Source organism: Macaca mulatta, chromosome 13 (assembly GCF_049350105.2).
Source record: "Macaca mulatta isolate MMU2019108-1 chromosome 13, T2T-MMU8v2.0, whole genome shotgun sequence".
Taxonomy (NCBI): Eukaryota; Metazoa; Chordata; class Mammalia; order Primates; family Cercopithecidae; genus Macaca; species Macaca mulatta.
Genome location: NC_133418.1, coordinates 78,221,800 through 78,242,267, shown reverse-complemented (window position 1 = coordinate 78,242,267; position 20,468 = coordinate 78,221,800). Strand labels below are relative to the sequence as shown.

At 36.1% G+C, this 20,468-nt stretch overlaps 1 protein-coding gene across 3 annotated transcripts in view; it reads right to left on the bottom strand.

Annotated features, from left to right (window-relative positions):
- The window catches only part of PIGF (phosphatidylinositol glycan anchor biosynthesis class F), a 35,730-nt gene that overhangs the window by 12,958 nt on the left and 2,304 nt on the right, over nucleotides 1–20,468 (bottom strand). For all 3 annotated transcript variants that reach the window (XM_077959630.1, XM_015112288.3, XM_077959631.1), the window contains exons 3-4: nucleotides 19,387–19,478; nucleotides 17,959–18,075 (exon numbers count right to left, since the gene is read on the bottom strand). In XM_077959630.1, the coding sequence (XP_077815756.1) occupies nucleotides 17,959–18,075; nucleotides 19,387–19,478 (209 nt within the window). The remainder of the gene's footprint in view (nucleotides 1–17,958; nucleotides 18,076–19,386; nucleotides 19,479–20,468) is intronic.

Sequence of the window (20,468 nt, the reverse complement as noted above, 5' to 3'; positions counted from 1 at the left end):
CTCCCCAACTACACAAGATAAGAACCTTAGCTTGTTTCCATTGAAGCAGGGCTAAGAACAGGCTGGAGCCAATCACATATATCCAGATTTGTACTATTTTTAGGGCTTTATTGTTCTTTTTTATTTCATATAACACCTGTAAGTCAGCTTTTTCAACTAGCATTCAATAGAACAGAGATCTGTTCCAATGTTGGAAGGAAAAACTGGCCAAGTTCAATGTAAAGAGAACTGTACTGTTCAAGCAATTTAAAGGATTTTCAAAGGCAATTTTTGACTACATGTGGCTGACAATGTTGACTAAGCTCCAACTTAACACACACCTCCTCTATACTGTAATACATAAAGTGGAGACACAAGGTGTGGTAGAGGTTAAGAGCAGAGATTACTTTCTGTTGGGAAGAATTCACTTTTTCTATTTTATGGAACAGGAGGAAGTTAAGCTGGATTGGAAAGAATAGGTAGCGTTAGGTCTTAAACTGGAAGACTGGAGAAAGAGCTGCACTGCAGACAAAAGAACATAAATCAGATTGCTAGAGGCCAAGAGAAGTACAAGAAATAAGGCTGGAAAAGTAAGGCAGAGTTAGGATTTTTTGTTTGTTTTTTTTGTTGTTGTTGTTGTTTTGAGACGGAGTTTCGCTCTTGTTGCCCTGGCTGGAGTGCAATGGAGCGATCTCGGCTCACCGCAACCTCCACCTCCCGGGTTCAAGCCATTCTCCTGCCTCAGACTCCTGAGTAGCTGGGATTACAGGTGTGCATCACCACGCCTGGCTAATTTTTGTAGTTTTAGTAGAGACCGGGTTTCATCCATGTTGTAGCATGTATCAATATTTCAGTCCTTTTTATGGCTCAATCATATTTCTTTCTATTGATATTCCACATTTTATCTATTCAACAGCTGATGGATATTTGGGTTGCTTCTGCTTTTTGGTTATTATGAATAATGTTGCTATGAACATTTATGCACAAGTTTCTGTGTGGGCATATGTTTTCATCTCTCTTGGGATTACACTTAGGAGTGGAATTGTTGGGTCATATGCAAACTCTATGTTTAATCACTTGAGGAACTACCAGACTCTTCCAAAGTGGCTGAACCACTTTATATTCCTACCAGCAGTGTTTGAGGATTCCAGTTTTTGCACACCCTCCATCATGACACTTGTCATTATCTTTTTTTTATTACAGTCATCGTAATTGGTGTGAAATGGTATCATGGTGATAGATTTAGGGTTAGGATTTTAGAAAATTCTTAAATGTCAAACTAAGGAACCATGAAGGTTTTTAATCAAGACAACTATATGATCAGAGATAATTCAGTAAGATTTATGTGGCTGGGCGCAGTGGTTCACGCCTGTAATCCCAGCACTTTGGGAGGCCGATGCAGGCGGATCACAAGGTCAGGAGTTCGAGACCAGCCTGGCCAACATGGTGAAACCCCATCTCTACTAAAAATGCAAAAAATTAGCTGGGCACGGTGGCAGGCGCCTGTAATCCCAGCTACTCAGGAGGCTGAGACCGGAGAATCGCTTGAACCTGGAAGGCAAAGGTTGCCGTGAGCCAAGACCGCGCCATTATACTCCAGCCTGGCGACAGAGTGAGACCCTGTCTCAAAAAAAAAAAAAAAAGATTTGTGTATGTATCTTTCTAACCTCTAAGCTCTAAGTTCCTTGGGCTAAGAGGCAAGATCCATGCCTTCACATTTTTCATGGTTCCAGCACACTTGTGGCCATCTTATGTTTATTAAAATAAAAAGTATGATCATCAGAGAGGTTGCCCTCTATTTTGCTGTAGCCAAGTGTTTATGATCCTACATATAATAAATGTAGAAAAAAGGGAACCAAGACCTATTGTTAAAAATAGAAAACCTCTGTGCCCTGTCTTTTTAAAGTAAAAATTATATATTTATCAAAATAATATATGTGACATCTTTAAAGTAAAGGAGTACAATTAAACTAATATTAAAATAGTAGTCTCCTCTTCCATCCCTCCCCACTCCTGATGTCTGCTCCAAGGCAGATATATATATATATATTTTTTTGAGATGGAGTTTCACTCTTGTTTCCCAGGCTGGAGTGCAATGGCGCAATCTCAGCCCACCGCAACCTCCGCCTCCCAGGTTCAAGCAATTCTCCTGCCTCAGCCTCCCGAGTAGCTGGGATTACAGGCATGCACCACCACGCCCGGCTAATTTTGTATTTTTAGTAGAGACAGGGTTTCTCCATGTTGAGGCTGGTCTCGAACTCCTGACCTCAGGTGACCTGCCTGCCTCGGCCTCCCAAAGTGCTGGGATTACAGGCGTGAGCCACCGCGCCCAGCCTCGAGGCAGATTTTTTCAACCTTTTTGCTGTTTCTTCTATTTACCTCAAATGAAAAAAACAAAACAAAACAAACAAAAAAAACCACATACATTAAGTATAGATTTTTCAAGAATAACTTACTTTCTGCCTTCTTCTATGGGAGAAGAGGATTCAGCACCTTTTACCTACAAGCTGCCTACCTCCACATACACATTTCTCCCTGACTCATGTCCCTTCTACAATGGTAACATCTCCTCCTTTCAACCGAATCAATAGGAATGTTCTACACTATGATGATTATAAAACTGCTAATCACAGTGAACCACACAGTAACCACAATCATACATTTCTTTTCTCACAGTAAATATAATCTTTAATTGTCCATGGATGTTAATAACTGCCTCTTTTTCACCCCTCAGTTTGCTTATGTACCTGTCATTAAATAATCTTCAAATATTCCAAAGAAGCTAAGTAGCACCTCCAAATGCTTGATCTCTTCTCCCTGCTCCTTCCATCTTTTTGGAGCCACCTAGGACTGCTGCACAACTGCTGTGTTTGCGAATTCCCTTTGCCTCTCTTAGTTCTTTTGGATCTGCTCTTTCCTAAATTCCAAGACTTCCTCCATCTATGTTCCTTTTTCTTTTCTTTTCTTTTTAAGCACCTCCTTCAATAGATTCCTGAGAAAGGAATTTTCTTTTTCAGCACCTCCTTCCATAGAATCCTGAGAAAGGGTACACAGAAAATAGATTCTTAGAGATGTTTGAAGTCTGAAAATGAATTTACTGTAATTTTTGGGAATCATTCTACCTCGGGATTTGTGGGGGGAGGGTTGTTATTTTTTGGTTTGTTTTTTGAGATGGAGTCTCACTCTGTTGTCCAGGCTGGAGTGCAGTGGTGCGATCTTGGCTTACTGCAACGTCCGCCTCCTGGGCTCAAGTGATTCTCCTGCCTCAGCCTGCGGAGTAGCTGGGATTACAGGCGCCCACCACCATGCCCAGCTAATTATTGTATTTTTAGTAGAGACAGGGTTTCACCTTGTTGGCCAGGCTGGTCTCGAACTCCTGACCTCAAGTGATCCGCCCACCTTGGCCTCCCAAAGTGCTGAAATTATAGGCATGAGCCACAGCGCCTGGCCCTGCCTCAGAATTTGGAAGGCATTGCTCTACTGTTTTCTAATTCCCACTTGAGAAGTTCAGAGCCATTCTGGTTTCCCATCCTCTCTAGGTATCATGTTTCTCTCATTCTCTAGAAACTTTTATAATAATCAATCTCTTTATTCCTGGTTATCAAAAATTTCCCGAAAATGTGTTTTAAAGTGTTTTTTCATCCACTGTGCTGAAAATATATGGGCCTTCTTAATCTAAAAGCTCAAGTCTTCTGGTTCTTAAAATTGTCTTCTATTTAAAGACCTTGTTTATCAGATCACTTAAGAATTTTTTCCTTACTCTTTTGCTAGGAACATTATTATTTTGAACTAATTTCTGCTTTTCTTATCTTTTAACTCATTTTGCAATCTTTGCCTTTTTGTTTGACTTGGGAATCTTTTCAACTTTTGTCTCTACTTCTGCTGAGTTTAATAGTGTGTTTATTTCCCAAAAGTTTTCTTGTTCTCTGAATATTCATTTTGACTGCCTCCTGTTCACCTTTTATGGTAAAGTTTTAAAAAAAGTAAATTTTTAAGTTATCTTCTGTCTTTGTATATTGCCTCTATTCCCCCTGAGTTTCTTTTTTGTTGTTTTCATTTCTGGATTTTACATGAGGATTCCTCAAATATCTGGTGATTCTTTACTTCTCATTCTACTTAAAGCATGATGTATGAATGTGTAGACTAGGCAAATCTACAGAGATAGGAAATATATTAGTGTAAGCTTGTCTAACCCATGGCCCATGGGCCACATGGCAGCCCAGGACGGCTTTGAATGTGGCCCAACACGAATTCATAAACCTTCTTAAAACATTATGAGATTTTTTTTTTTATAACTTATTTATTTATTAGCTCATCAGTTATATCGTGAGTGTTAATGTATTGCATGTGTGGCTCAAGACAATTCTTATCCTTCCAATGTGGCCCAGAGAAGCCAAAAGACTGGACACTCCTGTAGTGGTTGCCTGGGCCACGGAGAGAGGAGTGGGAATAGGGGAAGACTGCTAATAGCCATAGTTTCTTTTTAATGTGGTGAAATGTCCCAAAATTAGATTGTGGCAATGGCTGTACTGTGCCTATACTAAAAACCACTGAATTATACACTTTATGAGTGAATTCTGTGGTATGCAGTTATATTTCAATAACACTATTTTTAAACAACAGCAACAACAAAGTGAAACATTAAATAGTTGACTGGATGTTTACAATGCATAAGTAAGATAATTCAAGCGGGGGGATGCACAGAACTAGGGACTGGGTAGGAATCCTGACTTTCCCTTAGAGAATCCCAAAATGTCAATATCTGTAAGTTTTTCTTTTGTACCATTTTCCCTTGAAAGAAATATTTCAATATTCTGCCTAGATGGTATAAGCCTAGCTCCCAGTACTTTGGGCCAACCGGGGAAAGGGGCTAGCTGTAAGGTGGGGACTCATGGTTTGAGATGTAGGATTTCATTTAAAACTTATTCCTTGAAGAGGTTGTACCAAACAGGCTCAGTATCTGGGGACAGCCAGAATAGTTGGGGATATGACCGGTACAATTATATTTTCTTCACTGCTCCTCCCTGCACTGTTTAGCTTCCATTGCTTGTATTAGTTTTTATTTATATTGTTCTGCAACTCTAATTCAGTTATTTTCTTGATATAGTGAGTCCTTTTAATGTACAAATTGGAAAATCCCCTCATTTGTGGAAACTGTCTTCTATCATATCTTTGAATCATTTTTTATTGGGTAATTTAGAGACACTAACCAGTCTTACGTTTGCATCTCTTTTGTTTCTCCTCTATATTTATTACATCTTCTCTAAATGCTTTATTTTTCCCAATCCCCCCGACCCCTCATTCATTTTGATTAGCTCAAACCTTTCTTCCATGCTAAAACCTGACTTTTAATTTGTCTGTTTCTTGATACTTCTAACTTATGACCTGTAATAGTGACCTTTGCATTCTCAATTTATTTCACTAATTCTGCAATCTTCTTCTCCACGTCATTTTGTTTCATGATCTCCTCTCTGCTCTTAATTTATTCAATTCATATCCTTAGTACTATTTTTCACGATAAACTGTGTGGAGGCTTTTTTGTTTGTTTTGCTTCTAGGGTAGCATTTTCTTTCAGGCCAGATTCTTCATCTTCTGCATGCCCTTTTTCCTTCTTCTATAGTGCATTTTTAGGGTTGTCATGCCGTTTCTTTTCTCTTGCTCACACTTCACATGGGCACACTTCCTATCTTAACTAGCCCCAATTTTCCCTGTGTTGAAGCTGCCTTTTGAGGACTGGATGTTATTTTCTACTGAGTTTTCTGTAACATGAGTCAGGAAAGAGAATGGAGGCAGGGAGGCTGGGTAAGATAAATGTTCTCTCTGTGATTCAGTTAGTAATATTCCACTGAAATTTAGTAAATGGTGGTTCTATAAATCAGACTTAAAAATTCATGGCCAAGGCTTATGCCTCCTCTTAGAAATCAGATGAAGCTACTATAGTGCACAGTCTGCCCCCTTGGCAGACCCCTGTAGGTAGCAGCCCTGGTAGATTGATAAGAGGTAAAGAGCCCTGATGGGGAGTCAGGGAAACCTACACTCTATTGGTAGGAATATGTATGCGGGTATACACATATTCTTCAAATTAGAACTTTAGTTTGACAGTGTCTGTCAACTTCCTTTGATCTAGGAAAGGTTACTCCAGTAATCTAGTCTACAAAAACCTTTGCACAAGAATACAAAGTTATATGGTACAAAGATATACCTAACAACATTATTTATAATCATGAAAATTTGATAATAAACCTTAATAGGAAATTAGTTAAATAAATCATGGTACATGGAATACTTGTAATGATGATTAATTGCTCAACATTCATCTCAACCCTGATGATTAGACTAATTAATTAAATACTGATAATCCCATTCTGTCTCCCAATGATTAGGAAAACTCAAGGAAGAGAAGCTGCTGCCATCCCACTACCAACCTGAGGATAATAACAAGGAGAATCAGTAAGAAGCACAGCCATACCATAACTATCTGTATCTAGAACCATCCAATCTCCGTTATGTGACATAATCAGTTTCCTTATTATTCAAACCAGTATAAGCTGAAGTTTTATGTTACTTACAGAGGTATACTAGCTAAGAATACTATGCAAGAAGAGGTAGATTACATACACACACAGATAAGGATGTCCATAATACATTAGTGGGAAAAAAGTTATAAAGCCATGACTAGTTTAACTATTTTGTTTTAAAATTTTATATATATATATAAAATACAAAATTCGAAGAACATATAAAATCTGCTAGCAGTTGTTCATTGCTTCTATGATAGCATTACTAGGATCTTTAACTTTCTATATTTTTCTATTTGAATTTTTACTACAAACATATATATACATTATTTTGTAATAAATAAGATAAAAAGAATAAAATAGGTAAATTCCTTTCTATTAACTAATTTCTAGCATCACTGACATTGATGTACTCTCATTTTATAAGTTTCCATAATAAAGCTATTTGAATTCTACGGTTATTGGCTAACTTTTTCAAAGTTAAGGAATATATGCACAGTCAATAGGGCTCAGAATAAATAAATGGCCCCCCTGTGAATGAACTTAAAAAGTGACTAAAGCAATGTTACAGACCAATCTTCATGACACTGTGCTCCAAGTACTTGTCCAAAATATTTGACTCCACTGGAATTCATTACATCAAATATTAATTGAAGTAAACAGGCCATTTTGAGTGCCTACTACATGCCAGACACTGTATCAGGCACCTGGGGGTAGTTCACAGTAAACACTCATGGTTTAAATATGCTGTCATCAGAATAGTGTTTGTTTAAATAGATTTAATTTTTTGAACTGCTAGTCTCTTCAACTAAAAAAGAGACACTATACAACTCCTCCTAGTGGCTAAAGGTATTTTATAAAATTCTAATATAAATGTTTTCCTTCCCCACTGAATATTAAAACAAATGCCTCTTTGCCACTAAATTTTTTGCCCACATTTATACTAAATTACCTAATTTTTATGTGAATAAATCTTTGGTCACTCACTATATTTTCACTCTTAGTGTGGTTGCTTCAATATAAAATCTATTTCAATACAAAGATGACAAAAAGAGGCCTGTTGTCTTTGTCTACACAAACAGGTGTTATTGAATGCTTTCACCTTGGCAAGATCACCACTCTTGGCAAGATTTTTGTTTAGTACTATTCAGGAATCTATTTAGTTCACCAAAAGTGATCAGATTCTAACTTAAACATTCAAATAACAGCATAAAAGAACTGATAAGTCAAAAAGCAAGTTTCAATGAACTATACAGGTATATAGTAGTCAGATTATTACTGTCCTTTATAAGAAAGTCTGCAAATGAAAAAAAAAATAATTTTAATGCCAATGCAATAACTGAATTAAATTGGTACAAACTGAGGATATTATTTAATAAGTATACCAATAAGAAGTTGGCAGAATATTTTAAGAAACCAAATGACTTTTCTACTTCCAAGTTTCTTTATAATAGCATTCTTTTGTTTTGTTTTCCCGGGGTAACTTAACATTTACTGTAAGGAGAAATCCTGTCAAAATAGTGTCTTTTAGTTATGTACAAAATCCCAATAATATCAGAATTGATCCTTAACTCGTAGGATGTAGTTCCTACACAGTTCACAAGCTCAAAGCTTTGGTGTTCTCTGTCTTCACATGATTATCATCTGTTCAACATAAGTTTTCTATAGACATGCAAATAAATACATTAAAAACTAGTATATAAAGTTATTTCACTTAAAAATATTATAAAACATTTATATTGATTCAACACTAAATGAGATGTCATACCAACTCAAAATTAGCCTGTTCACACTGAACATCTGAATTATTCATATTTCAGTAATACTAAAAGGGCTGTCTTTAAGTTAAAAAAATACACACAAAACTCTACTGTGTTTTACATATTAAAACACAGGATGAATGATAAAAATATTTAAAGCTCTAAAATCTTCAGTTGATACTTCAAGGTATTTTAAATACTTTTTATTAATTATAACTACAGCATAAGAACTTCAAGCTGAAATTTTAATTTGTGTTCTAAATTATTATTAAGTAGGAAAAATCATGTATTAGTCATGTATTTTGTACAACCTCCTTAAATAATTAAATACAGTTCTTTGAAATTAAAGTTGTGACTCAGGAAGTCCTAGCTAGAGCAATCAGATGAGAGAAAAAAAATAAAGGGCATCCAAATTGGAAAGGAAGAAGTCAAATTATCGTTGTTTGCAGATGATATAATCGTATATTTGGAAAAACCTAAAAACTACCAAGAACTATTAGAACTGATAAACAAATTGAGTAAAGTTGCAGGATACAAAGCCAACATACAAAAATCAGTAGCATTTCTGTATGCCAACAACAAATAATCTGAAAAAGAAATAAAGTAGTCCCATTTAAAACAGCTACAAATAAAATTAAATATCTATGAATTAACTTCACCAAAGAAGTGAAAGATATCTACAATGAAAACTATAAAACACTGATGAAAGAAATTGAAGAGGACACAAAAAAATAGAAAAATATTTTGTGTTCATGAATTGGAAGAATCGATATTGTTAAAATGTCCATACGACCCAAAGCAATCCACAGATTGCAATCCCTATCAAAATACCAATAATAATCTTCACATAAATAGAAGAAACAATCCTAAAATTTATATGGAACCACAAAGACCCAGAATAGCCAAAGCTATCCTGAGCAAAAAGAACAAAACTGCAGGAATCACATTACTTGACTCAAATTACACTACAGAGTTATTGTAACCAAAACAGCATAGTACTGGCATAAAAACAGACACACAGACCAAGAGAACAAATAGAGAACCCAGAAGTAAAACCATACATCTACAGTGAGCTCATTTCATCAGAGATGCCAAGAACATACAATGGGGAAAAAGCAGTCTCTTCCATAAGTGGTGGCAGAAAAACTGGATATCCATATGCAGAAGAATGAAACTAGACCCCTAACTCTTGCCATATACAAAAATCAAACCAAGATGGATTAAAGACTTAAATTTAAGACCACAAACTATGAAACTACTAAAAGAAAACACTGGGGAAACTTTCCAGGACACTGGATTGGGCTAAGATTTCTTGAATAACACCCCACAAGCACAGGCAAACAAAGCAAAAATGGACAAATGGAATCACATCAAGTTAAAAAGCTTCTGCACAGCAAGAGAAACAATCAAGAAAGTGAAGAGACAACCCACAAAATGGAAGAAAATATTTCCAATCTATCTAGCTAATAAAGGGTTAATAACCAGACTATATAGGGAGCTCAAACAACTCTACCCGGGAAAAAAAAAAATCTAATAATCCAATTAAAAAAATGGGCAAAATATCTGAATAGACATTTCTCAAAAAAAGACATACAAGTGGTAAACAGGTATATGAAAAGGTGTTCAATATCACTGGTCATCAGAGAAATGCAAATCAATACCACAATGAGGTATCATCTCACCCCAGTTAAAATGGCTTTTATCCAAAAGGCAGGCAATAACAAATGCTGTCGAGGATGTGGAGAAAGGGAACTCTCATATACTGTTGGTGGGAATGTAAATTAGTACAGCCATTATGGAGATCAGTTCTCAAAAAAACAAAAACAGATCTACCATATGATCCAGCAATCACATTGCTAGGTATATACCCAAAAGAAACGAAATCAGTATATCGAAGAGATAGCTGGACTCCCATGTTTATCGCATCACTAATCACAATGGCCAACATTTGGAAGCAACCTAAGTGTCCATCAACAGACTAATGGATTTTTAAAAATGTGGTACATACATGCAGTACTACTTGGCTGTTAAAAATAATGAGATCCTGCCATTTGCAACAATGTGGACAGAACTGGAGGTCATTATGTTAAATTAAATAAGCCAGGCACAGAAAGGCAAACTTTGCATGTCTCACTTATTTGTGACAGCTAAAAATTAAAACAATTGAACTCCTGGAGATAGAGAGTAGAAGGATGGTTGTTACCACAGGCTGGAAAGGGTCATAGTGGGGATGGAGGATGCTGAGAATGTGGTTAATGGGCACAGAAAAAGTTAGAATGAATAAGATCTAGTATTTGATAGCAAAGCAGGGTGACTATAGTCAATAATAATTTAACTGTACATTTAAAAATAAGTAAGAGTATAATTGGATTGCTTGTACAACCATACATACAAAAGATAATGCTTGATGTGAATACCTTGATGTGATTATTATGCATTGTGTGTCTGTATCAAAATAGCTCATATACTCCAGAAATGTACATATCTACTATGTACACACAAAAAATAAAAATTAAAAAATAAAGTTGTGATTTAATATAAATAATGCTAACTATATATTGGAGCAATTTCAGTATAACTAGTAATTTTTTGTGAATATTTCATATTATCACTGCAAAACCATCAGATCTTTAAATTTTTAAATATTTTTGCTTAAAAGTGAACATTTAAGAAGGCAAACTCTAATGTTCAACAAGTCAATCTATCCAATTATTTCCTAGCTTATTCAAAATTTGACATCCTTTCCATAGTAAAATTTGGAAGTATAATAAAAGTACTAAGAAGAAAGTGAACTAACTCTAGTGTATGGTGGAAACATAAAGACTTAGATTCTTCTTTTATGTCAAAGTTCAAATTAACTTCACATCATATTAAATGAGAAACCAGCCCTCCTCCACAGTTATCTACGCACTGCGCTCCTTGGTCTGTCACCTAAACGAGGAAGAAATACTGAGACAAACTGCAGTAAGGATTGAAAATATGATATATAAAATGTTCCCTGACATTTTTTAATCCATTCAACAAAGATTTCTTGAGCACCTACTATTTGATTTCATTCATTTCACTCAGTTCTGATATAGCCCTGCGAAGTACATATTAGTTTTATTCTAATCATATTACATAGAAGGATATGTGAAGTTAAGTAGCTTGTCTAAGATCACTTGGCCACTAAGTAGTAAAAACAGGGCAAGAACCTGTTTTCTGATCCTCAATTACTGGAGTCATCTAACTTCTATACCATCTAATGATCTAGATTCCAATCCCAGCTCTACTACTTCCTGGCTACAGAACTTGGGCAAATCACTTAACCTGTCAGCTTTCTAGGTTCTTCAACTAGAAAATGGTGAAAGTGAGTATCTCACTAGATTGCTCTGAGAAATGCTATAACAAAAATGCTTTAAAAGTTATTAAAATACTTTTGCATTACTATTTCATGTCATGTGCTATGTGATATTATATAAAATGTTTTATATTACAAATTGATAATTTTTAGCCATAGTCCTCTGGCGACTAGGCTGTTCTCCAGTACGTTGGAGATTTTAGGACAACTTTTGCAGTCTACTGAAGTTTAGGTGACATGAGAGAAATCTAGCAACTTCCTGATATAGGCCTACTTTCCATAAGCAAGAAGTTAAGTACTGGCAAAATCTAACTCATTATAACTTTTATTTTGACTAGGTAGTACATTAATGTGGTTCAAATTTCAAAAGATAGCAAAGGATATTCAGTGGAAAGTCTCCTTACTTTGTCCTCTAGCTTCTCAGATCCCCTCGCAAAAGACAACCTGTTTTATCAGTTTCTCATGTGTCCTTCCAGAAATATACGTGTATCTATGCCCTGTGACAACTTTTGACATAAATGGTAGCATCCTGTACACATTTCTTCACCTTGTTTTTTTCCACTAATATATCAGTAAATAAAGAGTTTTGTTTTGGGTTTTTTTCCTGTTTTTATGTGTTTAGTTTTTACAAATGCACAGTACTTCACAGGGTGGGTTAAATTTATCCTAACCCTATCCCTTACTAAAGGATATTTAGGTAATTTTCAATGCTGAAATGAGTAATCTTATATATTTAACATTTTGTAAGTGTGCAAGTATATCTACTGGATAAAGTCCAAAAAGTAGAATTGCTGGGTCGAAGAAGTGTACTTGTAATTTTTACAGATACTACCAAACTGCACTTTATAGAGTTTGAACACTGGAGCTTGCTTCTCAAACCCTTAACACTACCATGTGACCAGCAATCCCACTCCTAGGCATACCCAAGAGAAATAAACACATATGTCCATAAAAAACCTATACACAAATGTTTGATGCAGCTTATTCACAACAGCCCAAATGTGGAAAGAACCTAGATGTCCATCAACTGATAAATGGGTAAACAAAATTTGATATATATCCATACAATGGAATATTATTCAGCCACAAAAAGGAACAAAGTACTGAAGCATGCTACAACGTAGATAAACCTTCAAAACATTATGCTAAGTAAAAGAAGGCAGTCACAAAAGATCACATATTATAAGACCCAATTTATAACAAATTTCCAGGATAGGCAAATCTATAGAGATAGTAAGTAGATTAGTGGTTGCAAAAAACCACTGAATTGTATATTTTAAATAGGTGATGTGTACGGTATGTGAATTATATCTCAATATCGTTTTAACAAATACCTACCTCTCAGCTACCTCAGTTTACTACATGTCATGAGCCACACACACCCACATCTGGTGTTAATTTTCCCTCAGATTTCCAACAACCATCTCACCACTTCGCAATAACTCACAATAGGCAACCCTTCTCACGTCTACTTCCAGAAGCAAACCTTTGCCAAGGAAACCTTTTCCAAGGAAAAGTGCCATGTTTATTGTAATATTTGGGTGCAAGCACACCTTGCAGATACTGCAGATTTGGTTCCAGACCACCAGAATAAAGCAAATTATACAATAAAGTGAGTCATATGAATTTTCTTGTTTCCCAGTGTATATAAAAGTTATATTTCTACTATATCATAGTCTATTAAGTGGGCAATAGCATTATGTTTTTTAAATGCACGTAATTTAAAAGTACTTTATTACTAAATAATGTTAATAATTATCTGAGCCTTCAGCAAGTTGTAATCTTTTTGCTGGTGGAAGGTGTGGTCTTCAAGTTGATGGCTGCTGACTGATTAGTGTGATGGTTGAGGAGGCTGTGGAGATTTCTTTTTTTTTTTTAAGGCTGAGTCTTGCTCTATTGCCCAGGCAGGAGTGCAGTGGCACAATCTCAACTCACTGCAACCTCTGCCTCCTGGCTTCAAGCAATTCTTGTGCCTCAGCCTCCCAAGTAGCTGGGATTACAGGCACCTACCAGCACGCCCAGCTAATTTTTCTTGTATTTTTAGTAGAGACAGAGTTTCACCATGTTGGCCAGGCTGGTCTCAAACTCCTGACCTCAAGTGAACTGCCTGCCTCAGCCTCCCAAAGTGCTGAGATTATGGGCATGAGCCACCGCGCCCAGCCAGCAATTTCTTAAAATGAAATTTTAATCATGCAGTTGCTTGCATCAATTGACTCTTCCTTCCAGAAAAGATTTATCTGTAGCATGCCATGCTGTTTGATAGCATTTTACCCACAGTAGACCTTCTTTCAAAATTGGAGTCAACCCTCTCAAACCCTGCCATTGTTTTATTAACTAAGTTTATGCAATATCATAAATCCTTTTTTGTCATTTCAACAATATTCATGGCATCTTCACTAGTAGATTCCATCTCAGGAGACCATTTTCTTTCTCATCCAGAAGTAATTCCTCATCTGTTCATGTTTTATCATAATGTTGCAGCAATTCAGTCACATCTTCAGGATACTGTTCTAATTCTAGTTCTCTGGCTACTTCCACCACATCGGTGGTGGTTTCCTCCACTGAAGTCCTGAACCTCTCAACATCATTCATGAGGAATAGAATCAGCTTCTCGTCAATGTTGATATTTTTATCTCCTCCCATGAATCACAAATGTCCTCAATAGCATCCATCTACAATGGTGAATCCTTTCCAGAAGGTTTTCAATTTACTTTTCCCAAATCCATCAGAGGAATCATTATCTATGGCAGCTATAGCCTTACAAAATGTGTTTCTTAAGTCATAAGACTTGAAAATCAAAATTACTCCTTGATCCATGGGTTACAGAATGGATCTTGTGTTGTAGGCATGAAAAAAACATTAATATTCTTGTACATCTCCAACAGAGCTGACTAGGTACATTGTCAATGAGCAGCAATGTTTTGAAAGTGTATATATATATATATATATATTTTTTTTTTTTTCCCCCTGAGCAGTAGGTCTCAAAAGTGAGCGTAAAATATTCAGTAAACCATGTTATAAACAGATGTGTTGTCATCCAGACTTTGTTGTTCCATTGACAGTATACAGGCAAACTAGATTTAGCATAATTCTTAAGGGCCCTAGGATTTGCAAAATGGTAAATTAGCACTGACTTCAACTTAAATTCTCTAGCTGCACCGGCCCCTAACAAGACAGTCAGCCTGTCAAGCATTGAAAGTGGCCACTGACTTCTCCTCTCTAACTTTAAAAGTCCCAGATGGCATCTTCTTTCAATAGAAGGCTGTTTAGTCTACATTAAAAATCTGTTATTTAGCCACCTTCACCAATGAGCTTGGCTAGATCTTCTGGATAACTTGCTCCAGCTTCTACATCAGCACTTGTTGCTTTACCTTGCACTTCTATGTGATGGCGATGGCTTCTTTCCTTAAGCCTCATGAATCAACCACTGCTAGTTTCAAACTTTTCTTCTGTAACTTTCTCACCTCTCTCAGCCTTCACAGAATCGAAGAGAGTTAGAGCCTTATTCTGGATTAGGACTTGGCTTAGAATGTTGTACCTGGTTTGACCTTCTGTCCAGACCATAAAACTTTCTCCCCATCAGCAATAAGGCTGTTCCACTTCCTTGTCACTCACGTGTTCACTAGAGTAGACTTTAAATTTCCTTTAAGAACTTTTCCTTTGCATTCACAACTTGGCTATTTGGCACAAGGGGCTTCACTTTTAGTCTATCTCAGTTCTTGACAACCTAACTTTTTCATTAAGCTTAATCACTTCTAGCTTTTGATTTAAAGTGAGAGACATGTAAACTTTTTCCTTTCACTTGAACACTTGAGAGGCCATAGTAGGGTTACTAACTGGCCTAAATTTGATATTTTTGTATCTCAGGGAACAGGGAGGGGAGAGAGAGGGAGGGTGAGAGAGAGAGAGAGAGAGAGAGAAGGTCGGTAGGTGAAGCAGTCAGAATACATACAACAATTATTAAGATCGCCATCTTATATGGGCATGAGCCATGGTCCCGCAAAACAATTACAAAAAGTAACAGCAAAGATCACAGATCACCATAAAAGATATAGTAACAATGAAAACGCTTGAAACATTGTGTGAGTTTCCAATGAAGAGAACAACTACTGTTGGAAAAATGGCGCTAATACATTTGCTTGATGCAGGGTTGCCACAAACCTTCCATTTATAAAAAACAGTATTCGAGCAACATCTGAGAAGTCCAATAAAGTGAGGGACAATAAAATCAGGTATGCCTGTATTTCGTAACCATTTTACATGTGTAAAACTGTGCCACCATTTTTATTAAGGTCCCATCTTCTCTTTACATGTCGCTGATGAATTGTTTTAGTGTTATGCCCTAACCCCATCTTTCCCATAAGCTCTGTGGTTTTTATTGCCCATTTTGTGCAGTGTAGTGATTTTTAGGAACACACAGGCCACATTACAGCAGAACTAACTGTAAAATCACATGACAGTATCTCCCCAGATACACTCATTATTAGACATAGATTTGAAAACTGGAGAAATCACTAATCCAAAGTAATAAGATTTCAATCCAATTTCACTATTTAAAAATTTCAAACTAAAAGGTTAAAAGCAATTAATACCATTTGGGATATTATGGTAATAATGTAGAAAATGCTTTCAGTTGTTACACTTCTGTTTTCTAGAGACTTTATGAATATTAGAAGACGGTTCCAAGGGAAAACAAACAGTACTAATTCCTTTTTTTTTTTTTTGAGACAGAGTCTCACTATGTTGCCCAGGCTGGGTGCAGTGGTACGATCTCAGCTCGCTGCAACCCCTCCATCTCCTGGGTTCAAGGAACTCTCCTGCCTCAGCTTCCCAAGCAGCTGGGACTACAGGCGCCCACCACCACGCCCAGCTAATTTTAGTATTTTTAGTAAAGATGGGGTTTCACCATGTTGGCCAGGCTGGCCTTGAACTCCTGACCTCAGGTGATCCATCCACCTTGGCCTCCCAAGGTGCTGAGATTACAGGCGTGAGCTACCACACCTGTCCCAAACAGTACTGATTTCAAAGGGAGTAAGTCAGTAATTTATGAAGCCAAGCTATTCAGCATGCATCTTTTGCTCTCATTGGGCTGTAACCTTTCAAATCACACAAAAATACCCTGTTAATCTCAGTTTCAATGCTTTTATCCATTCTCCTTGCACGAGGTAGCTTTCTCTTTCTTCTTGGTCTCACCAAATCATACACTCTTGACTTAAGTCCATCATAGATCATTCCCATCTCCCCCTCCATTCTTTACTGATGCTCTGTCCCTCTGAGTTCCTACAACACTTACTGCTGGATTTCCACATTTGTAATCTTATGTTATTTGGTTTGAACAGATAAGCTCCTTAGCAAAAGAATCCTCCTAATAAGGCTGGGTGCGGTGGCTCACACCTGTAATCCCAGCACTTTGGGAGGCAAGGTGGCGGATCATGAGGTCAAGATCAAGACCATCCTGGCCAACGTGGTGAAACCCCATCTCTACTAAAAATACAAAAATTAGCTGGGCGTGGTAGCGTGCGCCTGTAGTCCCAGCTACTTGGGAGGCTGAGGCAGGAGAATCACTTGAACCTGGGAGGTGGAGGTTGCAGTGAACCGAAATCACGCCACTGCACTCCAGCCTGGGGACAGAGCGAGGTTCCATCTCAAAAAAAAAAAAAAAAAAAAAAAAGAATCCCCCTAATACTTCAGAATCCACACAGCCTAGTATAACACAGAGCACAGAGTCAGTGCTTAAGAAGTTTTTGCTGCTGGGTGATAAATAGGATAGAATCAAATAACCTTCTGGCTTTATTAGCTAGATCTCCACTATTTCTGGTACATATCAGTTCAATGACTTTCAAGAAGCTAAAATTTTAACTTAGTCATGCTGAAAATATATACGGCCGCCAAGGAAATGAAATCCCATAAAACTTGCGCTCTGGTATCTTATCACAAAAAAGGCTAAGCAAGAAATCATCATTGTTACACAACACATTTTTAGATTGTGGACCCCATTTCTACCTTAAAAAATGTAAGCAATTTTATTTACAGCAGTTTTATCACAGTGCCAAATGATCCCAGAACCACGGTTTTAAAGCTTTCTTTTAATATTTCTTCTTCTTTTTAAACAAACAAAAGGCTAGGTGGAATTCTACCATATAGAAAAAAGCAGAGCTGATCTTGCTAATGTGGAGGGAGGCGCTTGTAGTTCTGCCTGCCCTGTCCCCAGTCCCCAGTTGCAGTGACCCCTTAAGGCATCTCTGAGCACCATCAGCAATGAGAAGCACTCAGAATAATCAGCAAACTGCCATGAATAGAAAAATACTTCATTACTTTTTTAAAAATTTCAGTATCATTATAATATAAAATTAAAACTTACCCGTTTCTACTGAAAACCCTTAGCCATGCTTTGAGGTTTGGTCCTAACAAACACAAGCAAGGCACAGTAGTAAAAGTAGACAAAATAACTGCAAATAAAAATGTTTCCAATGCCAACCTGGAAAAAAAAAAGATGAATTTTTAAAAAAGTGTTAAAGGTACACATACATAATCATTATTATATAAATAAAATATAAAATATCTTCCTCTGCTTTACTTTGAAAGGTAACATAAGTGCTACCAAAATGATGACTATAAATAATTTTACTACCAACATGCAGCTTTAAAAAAACAATCTAGCAAATATTTCATTTTAATGATAGATTTCAGAAGTGTTAAAGACCCTAGGATCCATGCTGAGACTTTCATTGCAAAAACAAACAAAAAACAGAATCCATTTCTAGATAGTTAACTTTCTCCTCAATAGTCTCTGGAACTTTCTCTACAACTAATGGTTCAATGTTAACATCTATTGGAACCACCTGGAGAGCTGGATAAACTAAAGATTGGCAGGGCTCTACCCCTAGAGTTCCTGACTGAAGCTTGAGTATCTGTATTTTGATAAAATGCTGATGCTGCTGGTTTGAAAACCACATGTTGAGAACCACTGTGCCAGACACATTCATTCTACTTTAAAATGGATTAGACAGGAATCACCATTTCCCATTACAAAGGTCTTGTTCTCTCCCATCTAGAAAAGAATAACCTGTCGGTTTAGTGTGTGTACGTAAAACTATGTGTAAATATATATATACACATAAAAAACGGTATACTTAGCAACACATATATATATGTGTGTGTATATGTATATGTATCTCATCACTCATTTCACCATGATCATTAATCACTGCTAAACTGAAGCTTCTCAAACTATGATAAACATTTTGTAAGAAACATTCATGAATTTAGTTTTTAAGAATTTGAAATTTGTCAGTTCAGAAAAAGTGTTAAATTTTATCTTTAAACTATAAACACCACCACCAGTATATTTTGTATACACTTAATATACAAAAATATTAAGTATTTGAATACAGGAATCTATTGACTTTTGTTAAGAAAAACTCCATTCAAGTACTTTAGAATCACATTTATAAGAACTGATATGCTAATTGTAACTAACTTACACATATAATCATAGTAAGTTCTCTCAGAGGTTCTAAGGGCCAGATATTTATTGGTATAGTATAGTTTCTCTACTCTCCCTTCTCCCAACATGTAATTGGATAATAGAAGGCTAGGTAACAAGAGTATTTAATAAATTAAGTTATTCTGCTGTTTTTTAAAAAAGAATAACACTGCTAATGATGTTGGTGCCCTTACTTGATCTATTAATGATGCACATCATGGTTTTTCTAGTTACTAAGAATGAGCACGGTTTGGTAAATGAATGTTTTAAAATATAAATTTAGGGTAAAAGTTTCAAACTTACTCTATTAGTGGTGCTCCATATAGAACAAAAATTACATGAAAGGAGAAACAAGACATAAGAAAGTAGATACAGCATTTCAAAAATCTGGTTACCTAAAAGAGAAATGAATAACCTGAAGACTCAAGATAATGCCTAAAGGACAATAAATTCTTCCATTTTATCTACAAACACAACTTGTTCCCATAATATGTAAAACAGTTCAAATGTTCTTGGGTATACTCAAATCAGATCACATGTCCTGTACCCAGTCACATACACAGCCCTCGATACAGACTAAAAAAGCCTAAAAGGCAAATATCAAACCCCACCCATATTCCACCCATCCGACCTACATGAGTGTAAAAGAGGTTCTGCTTCCATGATAACATACAGAGCTATGTCATTAATCAGTATTTATTAAATATTGATTGATATCAGAGCTAGTATACAAAAAATACAGTATTATGTGATGATAGAGGAAATATCTGCAGAAAATAACAATTTTTTTCATTTTAAAACAAAATTCCTGGGAAAATTGCACTAAAAAACCAAAATATTAAATAATTCTTGAAATCACACTCATATTACACGACCCATATGAAAAAAGACCTGAACATCTACAAAGAAACATGAGACCTTCTTGATTTGGAGTTTAAGAATATATAAACATAACACATACATTCAGCTTTTCCAATCATAGGCAGTAAATGACCTAACAGACCTTACAACACAGTAGAAAATAATGTTAAGTATGGACATTATTAGTAATAGCCAAGTGAATATCTACTGCAGTGAATATTCTGGAAAATTGATTCTAACATCTGAAAATTATTTAGTCAAGGAAGGCCATGTTGGAAACAAGCATTACCACAGGCTTATATTGCAGTTTCTGAAAAACCCATTAAGTGGCTTTCAAAAATGCAAAAATAAATAAAAATAAACTACAATGTCTTACTGAATAAGGTTTAAAGACAGACTGTCACATGTATTTATTTTCAATGGTGACATAAAACAATGACTATACAGGCTCACAATATTATCATAAGCTCTGAAGAAGTCATAATTCCACAATTAATGCAAGGCAGGGATTAATCAAACATTAT